General features: G+C 43.2%; 1 protein-coding gene across 1 annotated transcript in view; it reads right to left on the minus strand.

Moving 5' to 3' along the window:
• Window positions 1-17,244, minus strand: part of OSTN (osteocrin) — a 68,014-nt gene extending 50,770 nt beyond the window's left edge. Inside the window, exon 1 of the mRNA XM_086843656.1 lies at window positions 17,197-17,244. Within this exon, the coding sequence (XP_086699782.1) occupies window positions 17,197-17,211 (15 nt within the window). The 5' untranslated portion in view covers window positions 17,212-17,244. The remainder of the gene's footprint in view (window positions 1-17,196) is intronic.
• Window positions 17,245-17,482: the final 238 nt, after the last annotated feature.

Genomic DNA, 17,482 nt, shown 5'->3' on the forward strand with positions numbered 1-17,482 from the left:
CATCACTTGCAGCCAAAGAGGAGCATCAGACTGGTAATCTTCCATGTTTGGCAGCAGACACACAAACAGCAAGGCTGACTAAAAGCCCTCAGTAACTTTTGGTTTATGTATGAGTTGACAGCACTCTGACACTTTCAGGAGGTATTAAATACCTCATAGAATTGGGCCAATAGCCAGGGCACAGATCTGGCACATGGAAAATAGTAAGTGGAGTATCTCCTTGTAACCACAGCAACTTGAAAAACACAATGGAAACAGTGCATATCCCTACAGAATTACTGAGGATGAACAGACATGTATTTGTGAAATAGTGAAATAAATATTATAATGATGCTCCTGAACTGCAGAACAGATCCTACTTCATGCAGATGTGAATGTCAGAAAGCCAGATGTTGTCTATTGATACTGAAACTTCCTATAATCTCCTAAAATTTGTTGGATAACATACAGGAACTGATTGTACCAAAGCTGAAAGAACAAGAACAGCCTTGACACTTACACAACTAAACACAGGGCAATACTGATAGTGTTTCAGAACTTGCTCTTGATCAAACTTTAATGGGTTTATTTTTAAAGGTCTGTTTATTTACTTATATGGATTGTGTGGCAGAGACCTCATCCATACTACCAGAGTTTGCATCAAGACAGACAAGGCTTTAAAATGTAATGCTAAGATAGAAGGGTAATTGAATGTCTTGAGATAGGGACTCCGATGCAGAAAATATGAAATTATTATGTACTCCATCAAGCTCCTCACAACAGCTACAGAGAAGAAACTAGAAACTAATTCTTGGAGATAAAAGATATGATAATAATAAAAAAAATGCAGCAAGAACAAGAATGTCCATGGTCAGAACCAAAGTGACAATGGAAGGCCCTCTTGGGTCTTGCTGAGTTACAACTTTCTCATATTGTCCATCTAGAGATGAGGCCAAAAGGAATTATTTTCTGGATCAGTCAGACACTACAGCAATTCTTAATTTAGTGTACCTAAAATTCTCCACTGAGCCTGTTTGATTTTCTTATCACAGTCAGGGTGGGAGCATTCAACAAAAAGGATGAAGGTGAATCTATATCCAAAACTTGAATGAAAGCTTTGGGATTCATGAACTTTTCATCAATATTTTCTTCCCTAATGGCTAAAATTTCTGTTTGCAGTTCCTTGATTTCATACATCACTGCTATTAAAGGTGGGCATTACCTTGAAGATATGAATACTATCAGGTTATGAAGAAATTTGCAGATGTACAGAGTTCTTTAATCTGTGGGTTTACCTAGCAACTAAAAGAAGTCTCAAATACACTTAAAAAACTAATGATGATAAATAACCTGATGGATTCAGTCTACAAGAAGAAAGCCCAGAATATTTCAAGACAATCCATTTGTGAGCTGTTCTGTGGTAATGGTAGGAAAACCTGAGGGCATGGCATCATTGTGTTTATCACTATTTGTCTCAGTTTCACAGAATCCCAGATCAAACAAGGGCCAGGAGGAATCCTGGGAGGTCAACCTCATCCAGACACTTCCAGTGCTGCAGATCCCAGACCCCTCTTGGCCAGGTCATACATGAGCTTTGCTGCCTTTCCATAGGAAACTTTTGCTGGTAACTGTTGTTAGACACAAGACAGGGATTTGCACAGGAATTGTTGTTTCACACTAATGAATCCACTCCAACCTCACCAGATCCTTCCAGAGACTCATAAAAGAGGACAGAGATCCCTGCTTCATGGGAAATGGACCACTGAGAGACCGAGTGAGATGCCCAAAAGAAAATGCACAGGCTGCTATAGAGCCAGAAAAAGAGTAATCGAAACTGAATGTTGTCAGATGTTCATTGAAAAACTGCAGCTGTGTTTCCCACTGGAGAGCTTCTGATCCTAAACCAGTGATCCAAAGGGAACACAAATGCCACACGCTGTTAACAAGGTCTGTTTCCATCATAAGCATACATTTATCTCATCACCCTCTCTCTCGGACCTGGATTTTTTCACTGTAAGTCACTAACATGTCACAACAATTTCCTGAATTGATGCCAAAGAAACTGTTGCTTGTGATTGCTATAAATATGTCAAAGCTCTGCCTTGCTTTTTGGTTTGTTTGTTTTCTCAAAAATATCTTTTACCTGATAGTTTTTCCTTTAGATGTGGCAGTTTAGTAAGAAAACATACCTCTGGTCTATCATTAATTTGAATTGTAGTTTTTCCTTTCAATGCTGCTGTCATTAAAAAGCTTTGTGGACTAAAGGGAGCCTGACCAGTCAAATCTGGGAATGAAATTGGGTCAAGCCAAATAGAGCACAGAGACCCAGTGAGATTTACATTAAGAAAAAAAAATAATAATAATTTTTAAAAAGGGTTTTAGTAATAGCTTAGGAACATTAATTCAGATGTATCTCTCCAAACCAATATATATAAGCATTTTTCATGTTGATAGCATCAGTTTAAAGATGACTCCATGGCTCTTAGCTAAAGGTTTGGAGAAGAGTTTTTTGGCCCTGTAAGTCACTGTCATGGAGACAAACCTCACTCTTTCAGGTTATTTGGTGTACATGGCATCACAGATGTGATTTTTGCAGGGCTGGCTCTGTCTCTGTAGTTAACTCTGCTCTCTACAGTGCAAAGCTTGCTGCTTTCCCCTTAAAAGAGTTTCTTTCCTTTGCCTTTCACCTGCCAGCAAAGAGAGAAATCTAAACTTTTCAGTGTCTTAATCTTGTTGCTCTGGTGAAGTGCTCCATCACTCTCAAGCACCACAGATCTAAGCAAAGCCATGCCAGCACTCTGGAGTGACAGTAACCCTTTCCACACAAACAGTTTTCCAAGACTGATTTTTCCATTTCCACTTAATCCTTTTGGCATGCATTGTTCTGACTTTATGAAACGAAATCTGAAACTTCTTCCCCTTGATGAAGAAAAGGCTTTTGCATGCACCACAAAGCACTGCAGCTGCAAAGTGGCAGTGTCTGTGTGCACAGGCACCACGTCCCTCTGCCAGAGGCCAGCAGGAGCACCCAGCCAGAAGCTGTACATCAGACATCCCAAAGCAGCAAAGAGAAACATCCAAGCTATCCAGACACTTTCTGCAGCTGAAGAACCTGCATTTGACTCTCTGAACTCTGTGAAGATTTAGGTGTTGCAGCTTTGCAGGAGCAAAGGCACCTTCTGCAGCCGGCGTGGTGGTGCTGGGAGGAAGCTCAGGGACTGTCCCAGCTCTCTGCAGGCTGGGACAGGCGCTGCTCCGGGGCTCTGAAGTACACTGATGCTGTCTCGATGTGGTGGGGAAGGAGCTGCAAGCAGAGCTCAGAGCACGAGGGCTAATAATGACTTTGTGTTGGCAGCCTGTGGTAGGGAGAGCAGGAAGTGCCGGATCTGATCAGTCCAAGTGAGAATTCCGACTACAAGTCACAGGCTGGGACAGGGCCCTGCTGCGGACAGTGAATCACCAACCAGCCCAGAGACACTTCCTTCCATTAGGCAGGGGAAAGCCTCAAGAACGAGAGTTTATTCCACTTCTGGTTTTAATTTCCACATTGTGGTTAGCCTTGAAAAACTAATAAACATTTAGCATAGCTACCACATAATTCTATGTTTGCCTGCCTGTATAGGCGCTGTAGGGAACTAACACAACAACAGACTTCAAATCAAACTGACAGTCATTTGTCCACATCAAAGAAATAATTCCATGTTTTTTGTTGAAAAAAAAATTAGCTTTTCAACCCCTAATAAATTTGAAATCAATCACATAAGCCTGAAAACAGAACAGAAAAATAAATTTTCTAAAATATATGTGTGTGCTTACATATGCAGATTCAACACAGGCTGGAAGTCTTCCCACAATTAATTAATTCTGGGTTTTTTCCAGTTTCTAAAAATGCTGATCTCCTGCAGCCAGTCCAGCCACATAGTGGAAGGCTCCTGGAATTACATCAGCCTATTTCTCTATTTCTAGATCAATTCCCCTATATTGATACTGAAACTTTCTTAAATCACCAAGATGCTGCTCTTCTTCAGTAGCCCATAGGCTCACCACAGACTAGCAGCCTTCAAATGACCAATATTTAATACCCTTAATAGCCAAAAGCCCAGGATATGGTTTCCCTCAGCTGAACACCCTTTCCTATTTCCAGATCTTCTCTTCCCCCATCACTCACAAGCCTAAACAATACATGACAGTTCACATTAAGCTACCTTTCTGTGACAGTTCTGAGATGATTCCTCAAAGAGCTACAACTCCCTTTGTGCAGCAGGTTTTTAATGAGCTTTAGGAAGGGCTTTATAACCTCTCAGAATCAATCTGAGCCCTTATAAACACTCCTCAGGGACCTGCTTCTCAAATAAAGGCTTGTGGTTTTCATCTAGGAAGATGCAGAGCCGTGCTGATTATCTAAGCAGTTGTTGAAGTGAGAGAGGAAAGAAAAAAAAAATAAAGACTGCCCCAACCTGAGCTGGCAGCTGGGCTTCCCAAAAGGAGGAAAATCTCCATAACCCAAAGGTGGGTCTCCCCTGTGATCTACCACAGACAGTTCACCAGCCCAGCAGTGTGACACAAGCTTTTGCTGTATGTGTGAGAGGCTGCATCACAGGGCACAGAACCTAGTAACGCACATGTACACACACAAAAACACACTGCTGCCATCCCCACAGCAGCAGCATTCTCTAGAGATGGTTAGGGCAGGAATCTGAACAAAGTCCCGTGCCAGCTGTAACAGAAATCACACCAAAAGCAGCTTGATAAATAAACATTGAACGAGCATCAGAATTTTGCTAAGCGCATAGGAAAGACTCTGTTTCAAAAAAACCCAACTGAACAAAAAACAACCATCAAACAACTAAAATAATACCAAAACCCTAAAACCAGAATTCTCTCTGTTTTATGCACTCAAAAGAACTTCAGTCAAAGAACTTCCTCAAAACGAGCTGCACCTTCATTTACAATACTTGATCAGGTTTAGAACAAGTCACTGTAACAACCTGACTATAATTACAGCCATAGAAATCACTGATTGCTACACTTTAGTGTTACACATTCGTCACTAAACATGCAATGAAGCATCTGCAGCCAGTCCCAGCACTCAAACCCCATCATTCACTGGAGCTGCATGGAGGGAAAGCCTTTATTACCAGGACAGATTAGAAGGTCTGCAGGTGCCTAGCATGCCAAGAAAGAAAGCATTCTGCTTTGTGTCACTGAATCTGAGAGAGGTGACACAAGTTACAGCAGACTATTGCCATGCAGAGAAAAGGCCAAGTTACTGACAGCTGTAGCTGCTATCCCACTCTGGAGCAGACTGTCTAACAAGGCAGCAGGAGAGTAGGGATGGATATTTAGCCAGTCCCCAGTTAGAAGTATTTGTAAGTTAAATAAGGCAAAATGTTCCTTGCACTATTAAAGCCACAATGTCCTTCCCATGGGTCTGTTACTCTGCCTTAAAACACAATGGATGTATGCTCCTGCCTCAGTTTCCCTCGGGTGAGCTGGCTAATCATAATTGATTGTACATCTTCTTATAGATAAAATAACAGTGTTTGAATTAAATTACAGCCTGCTTTTTGTGCAGAATTTCACACTGACTATAAAGGCTGCTTTTGAAAATGGTCCCCAAAACAAACCTGCAGCTTTACACTTCCTGCAATTCCTCGCTGACTGAAATTTTGCTTTAGCAATTTTATGGATGCTAAATGAGGACAAGCCAAGCACCCAGTTTGGGAAGGGTTGTAAAACACTGATAAAATCTGATCCATATTTTAACATTAGTCAGTCTTGCAGTTATGTAAATGTAAAACAAAAAGATCCCTGAAGATGTGTTTCCTACCCAAGGAAGTTACAAGAACAGTGATTCAGATTTGAGTACCAATGATGTCTTGCACAATTCAAACCTGTGTTTACCTCAGGCAGCTCTCAGCATGCAGCAGAGCAGTGTAAGGCAAATGGAATTCTCTCTTCACCCCTTTCACATACTCTGCACAGCAAATTTCACCCCCTGGATTTCCACTTTTCAGAGTTATAATCTGAGATCACTTTAGAAAAATATACAAAGGAATTAAACTCTAGATTTGATGGGCTGCTCCAGGAATATTTCTTTCCCAATAGCTTCCTGTGAAGTAATTGAAAGCCCAGGATAAGTGAGCCCTGTGCTGTCACACTCGGATGTGCTGCAGTTAAGTGTTACTGCACATGGTCCCATCAGCCAGGGGATGGTGATCCAGGGGCTTGGTTTGGCTTCTGGGGGACAAGTGCACCTGAACTTGTTTGCTGGCAGCAAAATCTTTACAAGCTCTTTGGGACTACATGGCTCCTGCAGTCCTCATTCCCCTGAGCTGGAAATACACGGGACTCTGCTGCCAGGGAAGAGTGGACACCAGGAGGAACACAGCAAGGACCATCAGCAGGGGCTGGGAAGAACAGGGGAGTCTTCTCTCTTCCATCAGACAGCTCTCCCACTAAACCTTATCCCACAGCTCTGACACCCTCAGAGAGCCCTAGTGATGAGTTAAGAAGTGGTCAAAAGTAATTTAAAAGAGCAGGCAAAAATTAATGCAGCATGCTTGACTGATGGCACACTGAGGAGAGAGCAGCAGGAACAGGGACTACATCAATTACACTTCCAGTTTTCAAATACAGTTATTCTTCCCGACTGGATTAAACAATTACTCTTTGTAGCACTGTTACTGTATCTGCTCAGCACTCACATGTGCCATTTCAGTTATTTCTGTTGGTACCTAATGATCCAGCATCACACAGGCTGCTTCCAGGAAACATGTTTCTGCCTCTCTAGCTGTCCACAATTTAAAATGGGGTCCCAGAACAAAAGAAACTTGATCTGCGAGGAAATTCAGATCCAGATTTGAATGAAAGCCCAAACACCACATCTGGTTTAAAGAAAACGAAACAATCACACGCACATTACACATACGGAGATCTGCATTCCCCTGGGGTTCCACACCCAGGGTGTATTTTACCTTTATCCAGTAGTCTTCCTAGATAATATATTTTCTATTAATTTCTATCTTTACTCGCAATATTTCCAAAGAAAATTGTGTGTGTTTTACTGGGGGAGACGGGATAAAGCCGGGGGAGAGTTCAGACACTACGAAAAGACTCCGTCCTCCCGGAGCTGCTCGCTGGAGGAAGGATTCCTTTTCCCAGGACTGCCAGGCTGGAGGAAGGATTCCTTTTCCCAGGACTGCCAGGCTGGATGATTCCCTCCTGAGGCCACGGAGGAGCCGAGGCTGCCCGGGTGGAGCGGCGGGGATGCGGCAGCCCGGGCCGTGCCGCGAGATGGGGCTCTGCGCGCACCGCCCGCCGCTCCGGCCCGGCAGGGACAGCCCAGGGCCACGGCTGCCGCTGCAGGGTATTAAAGCGAATGCCAGCTTCCCTGCTGAAATCCTAACCAGGAAGGCAAGATTCAGCTAGGACGAGAGGCAGATGGGAGCTGGATACTGACGCAGAGACCTTCCTGCTGAGCCCCTGGGAGGAGGTGGAAGGCAGAGGTGTCCGAGGGATGCGTGAGTCTCAGCATAAAGGGGAGATGGAGCTTGCCTGGGAGCGTTTGGAAACAAAAGACAGCATCTGTCTTTAGAAGCAAGAGAGCAGGTTCACCAGTAGTAAGTTTTGTCTGGAGACAGGACCCCTGTCTGGGCCAGCCACAGCAGGGGAAAATGGGACCCAAGAGGTGCTCAGCAAAGGGGAGCTGCAAGCCTTGCCCAGCTGGGGTTCTGCACACAGGCCTGCCAGGGAAGGCAGCTCCATCTAAAAGCTGCTTTTTGCATAAAGGAGGGAGCAGGATATATGTAAGGCTCTTTTATTTTAAAAGGACTAGTAATAGCTGGGAGGAAATGTAAAAGAGCAAAAATAAAGTGCTGTTAAGTCCAGAAAACTACACATGGGGGCTTCTGTACAGAACAGTCCTCAGCTGTCCTGCAAAACAGAAGTATCAGTAAAATGCACATCAAATAACTCCATAAGAAAAGCTAGACTGGAGCAGATGTCTCCTGGCCATTAAACAGGCTCCTGTGGCAGAGGCACAGCCACAAACAGCTCCCTTTTAAAGCAGCCACTTAAACTCCCTCCAAAATCTGCTGCAGATACCACCCACACCCTACAGCTTCCTCCCAGGGGCACCTCTGCCTCTTTCCTTGATGTCTGTCACATTCAGGGTGTCTGCAGAAGAAGGAAGAGCTGGGCTCAGATGATCTGCCATCAGGCAGAGCCACTGGACACCCAGCCCAGCCTGTCCCTAGTGCCACTGGGCAAGGCAGCTGAGTCTGTCCAGGTACACACCACGGGCTTGTGGGTTATTCAAAGCACCCAGACATCCAGGATGTGAAGTCCCACCTACATTTGGATGCTACATTTTGGTGATTTCACCAAAAGGTCTCTGGGCTGTGTGGAATAGCTCCACATTGGCAGCAATACATAGAGGTGAGGCAGTAAGAAGCATCCCCCTGTGATTCCACACTGCAAAGCAGACTGCAGGGGCCGTCCTTAGTGATCTCTGGGGTGCCTAGAGACGTATGCATGGTGATGTGAGGTTGGGGTAGGAGACAGAAACCAAAGAACCCTGTAAGAAGCAGGAACACAGGAGAAACTTCAGCAGACACCGTATTTTTCTTGCAGCAAGGCTGAGCCAGTAGGTGCCTCCCAAGGAGGTTGCTCAGGGTGCTCCTTTTCCCTTGGCAGCAAGGCAAGAGCATTTACTAATGAATAGGACTCTTAGAAAAGGCAAGGAATTTTTTTCCTCTCTACACATATTCAGAGAAGCAGAGAAGTGTTTTTGTTGTTTTTTTCTTCACCCCCCTCTTCAAGATTCTTTCATTTGTGATTTCTAATCATCATTCCACTCTTCTTTCCCTCCTATTCTTCACTCCCCATTCGTGAGTCACCCCCCCAGGCTTGGCACCACTCCAGACCCAATGAACTCCAGGAAAGTTTTTTTTTCCTCTCCTTTCCTCACCACCACCACCTTCTCCTCCCTATTGAAGCTGAACTTGTGGACAAAATAAACGCTGGCATTGTGTCATTGTCTCTCGCCTCCCCATCACAGGATTCTGAGAGAGGATTAAACTAATCTCATACATCGACTCACTCCTGGGTGCTGGCCTGGACTCCTGCCATGCAACGAGATGGCATTAAGTGCAATGTCCCAGCAACACATTTCTGCAGTGACTTCCTATGCAAAGGCAGCAAAAGGATCCAACTCAGGAGCTGGTGGTTCTATATTGTGCAATGTCAACACAGTCACCACACTTAACACATTGCCCTGATTTAAAAGGTAAAAAAGAAAAAGAAAAAATATATAATCAAAAAGCCTAGGAGGTCCAAGGGAATGGACAATCCAACCAAATCGACCATTTAAGTGCTTCTACATTGGCTCATTAGTTAATTAATATTTAGCAAAGAGTACCCAAATTTGGGCCATGATGGAAGGGAGGCTACTGATGGTGGGACTTTCTGGAATTATTTGGGTTCTCCTCCTGTCTCCCATATATTCAGGTGATCAGTACCTGCAGCAGCCTCTAAGGAGCTGGCAGTGCCTGCCTGCAGGGAGCCCAGGATCAGCAGCCTTCGAGTGCCTCACAAAGGAGGACAGCCATCGCTGCTGCCTCTCAGCAGGTGGGGACTGAGACTTCGGAGAACACGGTGACTCCTACAACCCACACCAGTAAACAAACGGGTTACTCTGGAGCTTTAGTTTCAGAAAATACCACCTCACTGCTGACATCTCTGAAAAGATACTGCTAGGGTTCAGCTGCCTGGATAGCTCTAATGAAATAAAGCTGCTGGGCTGTGTGTGCAACTCCACCATCCTTCACTGACTTACACAAATCTACTTCCATCCAAAGATGTCAAAACATTCAGCAGACAAGGCCACAACTCAGCAGAGTTTGTGAATCCTGTGAGTCCCATGTGACAATGAGTTGACATAGCTGCAACACATTTTTTAAGAGCTAGTGGGTTTTAATTAGTAAGGTTAAGTCAACCTCAAGAACCAGGTGAGTATAAAGACAGAAATGCACAGATGATTGAGGAGCAGTTTGCTGTTGATAGGGAGTGTGTGTAACACATTTCTGGTATGCAGTGACATTCCTTCAAGGCCTGGAATACCAAGGTGTATGGATATAGAGGAGCTGTGGTCAAATGCCCACAGTGGCTGTATTAACAGCATCATCCACAGGGGCACAGGATGAGGGAGAACTGCAGAGCTCTGCCAGGCTGGCTGTGCTGTGGCTGTGCTGCTGCAAAGCCGGTGAGTGTAAAGCTCATCTGCACAGCCAAGGTGTCCTGGTGGCCCTGAGTCAGGAGCTGTGGCTACTCCTCATTCCATGCCACAGATCCCTCCACATCCTTCCGCAACACACTTAACCTCTCCATGCTCCAGGCTCTCATTTCTAGGTGCAGCTAATACAGCCAAGGACACTTTCCTATGCCACCCACCACCACCCTCTGTGTGCAAGCTGGCAGAAGGGTAAAGGTTGCTGGGAAGAAATAACTGGAGAAAAAATGAAAGAGTAAAGACATGACCAGAGGGTAAAACCCTTCCTGATCCATCTCAGACAGCAAGAACTAAGGGAAAAAATTCTCATTCCTGCATCAGTCTCGCAGCTGACGACTGAACAGCTCTGAAACAATCCACAGATAGCAAACAATTCCAGTCACAAACACCCAGGCACAAATGTCTAGGTGGTTTGTCAGTGAGCAATTAAATCCTGTGCTGAATAAAAATGTTAAAAATGCATCACATTGTGGCTTTAAATAGTCTCTTGTTGGAGAAATTGGTCTCACTGCCAACTTGCACTTGGGTAAACTGTTTTTGCCACTGCTGGGATTCTCTGAATGTCCATCAGGCAGTTGCATCACACACTGAATAGTTTGGCATTACCTCATGCCTTAAGGGAAAGGCAGAAGAAAATGAACTAGCAGCCTGTTTTCTCTGTCTACTTATTTATTTACTTTGGTGAGGGGCTTTTTTATTTGCTTTTGTTTTGGGGGTATTTTTCTGTCCTTTTCCCTCCTGAGCTAAGGGTAACTTGAGTGCACAGCAATCAAAAAATGTGGTGAGGAAAGTACTTTGGAAAGCAGTGGGAATGTGGAAGGCAAAAGAGAGAAGGAAAAACGTGAGTCGAAGGATTAAATCCAAATTCCAGTCTGGGACTTTTTAACGAAGATGGAATACTGACTAGTTGAGCAAATTAAGCTTTTTCAAGGGGGTCTGGGGAAGTGATTGGTTTCTATCCAAGCAGAAAATGTCATTCTCCTCCATCGGTACCAGAGAAAATAAGAGAGACAAAACACTCCCAACCCTGCTCCGAGAAATCTGAAAAGGTGGGAGAACAGACAAGGACAAACAAGCAATTAAAAGGAAATTGCTTCTCTCTCCCCACCAAACCTTTTGTTTCTTCCCAAATGAAAGTGGAAAAAATTGATTAGGGGGTCAAAAGGAGGAAGAACCAAAGAATTGCATCATGTGCAGTGCCACGTGAAAACAGACACTGCTGCACCAGGGTGTGGGCAAAAACATGCTGCAGCAATGGGTCTAAAGACCTGCAGGAAGGGACAAAAACTCACTTCTCAACCTGCTTGGCTTGAGCCTTCTTTCCACCTCTGAAGCTTGACAGTTAGTTTCTCTGCCTAAGTCAACCATGACATGACTGAAAACTTAGAATATTTTTGTCTGTGTTGTTATTGTCTCATCAAGCCACTCCAGCATCCCTCTCAGTGTGGTTTCCCAGGGGACAGCAAGCACACACAGACCAGCAGCTGCTCAGACCTTCAGCTGGAGTCCCTGCCTGCACAGCAGCTCAGCACAGGGGAAATGGTGCCCTCATCCCTGCCACTGCAAAAGCTGCTCCCACATCATACTCAAATCTGGTTTAACAGTGGATTAACTAATATTAGGCTAATAAAGTGGATAAAAGGGATGCTCAACACTTGTTGAGCTGCTGCCCTTCTACCACACAGAGCTGCAGACAGCAGCTTTGTCAACTTTTTCTGTAGGATTCACACAGGACTTCCCTTGGAGCCCAAAGCATAGCAGCCACACAGGAAAGGGGACACAATTCATGAGACACTAAGCATAAACTTTATTTTCTGCAGTAGTACAGTACCTTTTAAGGAAGTAAAATCTTTGCAACGAATCTAGATTCCTTTCTAATGAGCTTCAAAATGCTCATTCAGCTCTGGATGGAAATACCTCAATTAATACCCAAATTATCTGAGAATTCATTACTCACTAAGACTGGAATATAAGGTTAGGAAAAAACTGTGTCAATACAAAAAAGTTTTATACAATAACAATGTTTGCTGCATTGGATCAGAGTGAACACCTCCCTAAGTAAGCAGCCTCAACAATGGTCTCAGTTGCTAGACAGAGCACACAGATGTGTGATACTTCTCCCTTAAATTCCTCCACCCTCCAACTATTTTCAAACCAGAAACTTCCCAAGTCCCAAGTCAGAGGGACATTTTCAGTGGTTGGTAACCCTGGCTGGATTTCTCCTTTCTGAACTATTCCAGTCTTTCCTTGAACATAAGTCAAACTTTAGCCCCTACAGCATTTTTTTGGCAAGGAGAATCCAGTTTCTAACATGGAAGGTCTTTGAGGAGTTATTTGAAAAAACAGGCAGTGATGTACATGATCACTTGGTGGTGTGCACGGTCTGCAAAATTCTCAGCTCTTTTCTGTTAAAAACAGTGTTTAACACTTCACAGGTGGGGAAATCAGAACCTCTCTCCTGCATATCCAAGCTGTCTCATAGGATGAGCTGTGGTAACATACTGGGCAGCTCAGCTGAGCAGAACTCAGCATCAGAGATCCAAGAGCATATTCTGCCAGAGCAGCTGGAAACCCCCTCCAGACACCCCCTAATTCTACCTTACACTGCAATATCCACCTGTGCAAAGCTTGGACAGTGATACCCACACAACCGTGACAACTGTGAATCTGTCAGCAAAACAGTGTGAGAAATCATATCAAACCCACCAGATTTCTCAAGAAGCTTGAAGCTGGCACATTTGCAAGTGTTTCCTCGATGTCTGCATATTTCCAAGGAAACCTGGGAGAAAGTATCACTGATTTGAAATACAACCACTCAGAATTTTGATGAAAGTGAGAAATCTAAGACATTTTGTTAAGCTCCATTTCAATGTTTCTAACTCATGTGTGACTGCAAAAATGAAGTGACAAATTCATTGTGAGAAACACATTGGTAGCACAAAGGGAAAAGCCAGATGAATTTCTGCAAAGTGTGAAGTCTGTTTCCAGCATCTCTCCTGTTGGACACACATAGCTAAGAAAGCTTTCTATAGTAATTTAAACAGAGCCAGGAGACCTATGGCCAGCAGCAGAGCCTCATCCTTCTGACCCTTGCTTCACCATATTCTCTCTACACACTCTGTGCTGGGGAGGTTTATCCTGGGAAACTCCTCAGGCATAAGGCATTAGTGACACCAAATGTTTAGAGGAGTTCTTGCACGTGTAAAATGAGAATGCATTTTTATATTAGATAAACACTTACACAGTCCCAACCTGCTGCACATCAGAGATCAGGCTGAGCACTCATTATCTCCAACTCAAACTTCCCTTGAGAATGTTAGAGACCATTTTTCTCTTTCTTTTTTTTTTTTTTTTTTCTTAACTAAAGCATTATTATTGCTCTTTTCTGGATATAATACATTTATCTACTTGAGATATTCACTCTGTACAGTACCAAATTATATAATTAAGCGATGTCATTATATACAAGTGGCTTCATAATCCACTTGCAAGTGCCATGCAGACAGACATTCCTCAGCAAGCTGAGGAGGGCCAGGGCAGTCAGTCTGCACTGGGATTTCATTTTGTCCTGCAAGCCTTCTGCTCACAAGGGCCAGGTTCAGTAACCCAGAGGTCCTGGGTAACCCAGAACAACGATGCCTCACTCGTATGTCCCAGGCTTTGACTGGTACTACGGCAACAGCTAAGTCTGCTGGGACATTTTCATTATACTCTCAATGCTAGAAAACAAACAAATTTGTACAGCACACACAAACAGTCTTTTCTAATCTCTTTTAATGGCACTCTGAAGACCAGACTGTCAATTGTCTGCTGTGTTCTCAACAATTTGCTAATGATAATTAAAGATGCTCAAAGTTTGCCAACTATTTCAGCACTTTATTTAACCAAGAAGATAAGGGTTCAGGAGGAAAGCAAATGAAATGAACCTGATCCAAGGAGGAGGTGTTACCTACAATGGAACCCATAAGGGCATAAAGATAGCAAAGGCAGAGTAAAATGTTCTCTAAACTGCACAACAGATACACAGGGAGATGATGCCAAAACCCTGGAATGAGATTACAAAAGCAGAAGAGTGAGTGGATTCTTTTCCTTTCTTTCTAAAGGATTCCATCCCAAAGAAGTTGCTTAGACAACAGCAACCCCCCTACCAGGCTATCTGTGTATGAGGAAAAACAAATCCATGCTGTAGTAATAGGAAGATCAAAACCTGGGTTGTGGTTGGTTTTTTTTGGGTTCTTCCTTCAGCTGAGAGAAATTAAATACTCCTGGCTCCATTTCTGCAGAAAAGGACCATATTTCCCCCATGGGCTGTGGGATATCGGGCATGCAGCCCCCAGAAAACAAGAAGAGAAAAAGAAGAGCAGGCACCTGTAACTGGGAGCACAGCATTTGTTGCTCTGAAGTTCTGCTGAATTAAGGGTCCTGTATAAATTCCCAACTCCAGAGAATCATTTGAGGTATTCAGCTGACCCACACAAGAACATTCACGTGACCACTAAAGCTGTGAGTTCACCATCTTAATAAGATCTACTGTGGCAAATTCCTAAATGTGTGTCAACACATGCAGCAGGCAACCAAGCACACGCCTGTCCCCTTGTGAGACTGAACTTGTTGCCTTACAGGAAACATCTTTCCTTTCTGAAGGTCACCAACCCTTGCAGAGGTTCCTCTGCCATGATCCAGTGTGATCACATGCCTGCTTTTAAAATTCTTACAGGATCCTATCAAATTCATACTTTCTACAAGCCCCATACATGCAAAATTGTAGCTATGGTATTCTGGCACCCTTAAGGATCAGGCTCTTTGTACTTGTACTGGATTATTGCATTATGTTCTAAACCTGTTTATTTCTTGTGTGTGCCTATGTTTGGAGCAGCATAACAACTTCCCAACAGAAAATTAATAACATGGAGAAAAGTTTGTACCAAAGGGCAGAAAGCCTTTATTGGGAAGAATAATCTTGTCTTATACCTGAAGGAGCTTTATCTGATCACCTATTTTCTGAGAGCATCATATTCAACTTCTGCTTATTTCAGTAAATTCTAATGAATTCAGCAACACCCACTTGGCGGAATTATGTCCCCTTTAGGTGAGAAAAATAGTAATGGGCTTTCAGAAGATTGCCCTCCACATCATTCTCAACTAGAAACTCAGTGAAAACACTGTATTCTTTAATTCTTAAATCACACTTTTCCCCCTCCAAATGACTGGGACTACAAACCAATAACCACAGAACCTTATTAAATGTTAATTTTGAATCTGGCCATATCAATGCTCAATTAGCTCCTATGACCTGAACTGTTTTTATAAAATACATTCCTGATAAGATTCAGATAATTGCATTCTCTAAGAAATTCAAATTTCTGTAGAAAACAAAGCAACTGTCAAAAGCAAATAGAAGCCTACTCCCTGTAAATGCCTATTTCCAATGTCTAGTTCAAATGTCTAGTTCCACTTTTAGTGTCATTTATTTTTAAAATCTTTTAAATTAGTAGAGTAAATTAATAACTCAGGAAGAATTTAACGTAAATATTTATAAGTTTGAAAGCTTGCAGCATTATGTTCACAGGTTTTGATATTAGCACTTTGGGGCTAAATAATCTTCTTTTCCCCACACACTTCCGTGCTCCCAAACTCATCTGAAGTAGGAGTCAATTTTCTACCAAAACACCAGTCATTTCATTTTCATCTCAGATTCTTTCTGGTCTAGTGGAAATAACTCCAGAAAGCAAGGGGGACTCAGCACAGCATTCCTTGCCCAGAAGGTGTTTGACTTGAACCAAGTACTTGGCTCAGCAGTGACAAATCAGGACATAAGGTGGCATTATTTCCCTTCCTTAACTGTCTGCAGGGCCAGAGTCCAGATCTGCATGTCAACAGCACTACAACATTGTTGTTTGGAATTCCAGAAACAGTTCCAAACAATAAAAAAGACCCAATGAGAAAATCAAGTCTGCACCAAAATGCATTCAGTATACTACACACAGCCAAATCCTGACTGTTCCCTGACTTAAAACTTTCCCCAAATACTGTGTGTACAAAGTAGCCTGACTGAAAAAAAAAGAAGAAGCAAAAAAAAAACACTGGTTGGTTTCTAGTGCATTAACTGTACAGGACTTCTGAAATAACATTTTAAAAATCTGGACTTCATTTGTATCCTTGACTCAGTGTTCAGCTGTGATTGCCCACAGCAGGAACCCCCATCGAATTTATACAGATGCTTGGAATAAGAAATGAGAAAGTAACTGCAAAGGATACAGAAACTTTGTTTGCATGTTCATCTGTTTTCCAGTTCACACCAAAAAAATTAAGGATTTGAAGCTATTTTTTTTTAAAATTTAAGAGAGCTGATAGCTGTACATTTCAGACAGAGACATGAAACTACAGAACAGGGAACAACTTTTCCTGGTCTTGTCCACCACTTGTGGTGTATTTGGATTGAGAACCATCTTTTTTTGTATGTTCAGTCCAGCAAAAGGGAAGAGCAGCAAGAGACCAACAGCATGTGAGCATGTTTCCAGTTCCAGGAACACACAGGATCTTTCATTCAATAGTTGGAAGCTACTACTCACAATCTCAAGAAGGGGAAGACTTCAAATAACACTGGCAATTAAACACTGGAACTGTTTCCCACACAATGGAAGTGTCCCTCACACAGTCCTCTAGTACCTCAAAATCAGGGCAGGTGCATTTTGGGAGAGGATGTTTTAACCACATACAAAACCTCAGTGTAGAGAGAACTAGAGAACTGACAGAGCTATATGGTGTCAGAGGCAGGGTGGTCTTCTTTGGTTTCAAGCTCCACAAACACTTGATTCTACAAAATAAAATTCATTGGAATATCCCCAAATAGGTAATTCATTCATTTGTCCTAACAAAATACACTCATGCCTAATTTTTTATTATGCATCCAGCATGAAACTCACCAATGTCAAGTCCATGTCTGTATGAATACAGGTTTTAAGATGAAAAGCTCTGCAGGTGTAACACAGACAGACACCGTGTTCTCCTCTGCAAATCTTGTGCCACTTCAACACTGAGACATGGGGGCCATAAATGAGCAAAAGTGGGAAGCATCCAGTGAAAAACCATCAGAAACTCAAGACAGCTCTGAAAAGGATTTGTTTGTGCTTGGTTACTGTGGCAGTGGCAGTTGGGCTCCAATTACATCTGACCTGTTGCACCACTCCACTGAAAAGGAGCCCATCACAG

This window comes from Cyanistes caeruleus, chromosome 10 (assembly GCF_971803275.1).
Source record: "Cyanistes caeruleus chromosome 10, bCyaCae1.hap1.1, whole genome shotgun sequence".
Classification (NCBI taxonomy): domain Eukaryota; kingdom Metazoa; phylum Chordata; class Aves; order Passeriformes; family Paridae; genus Cyanistes; species Cyanistes caeruleus.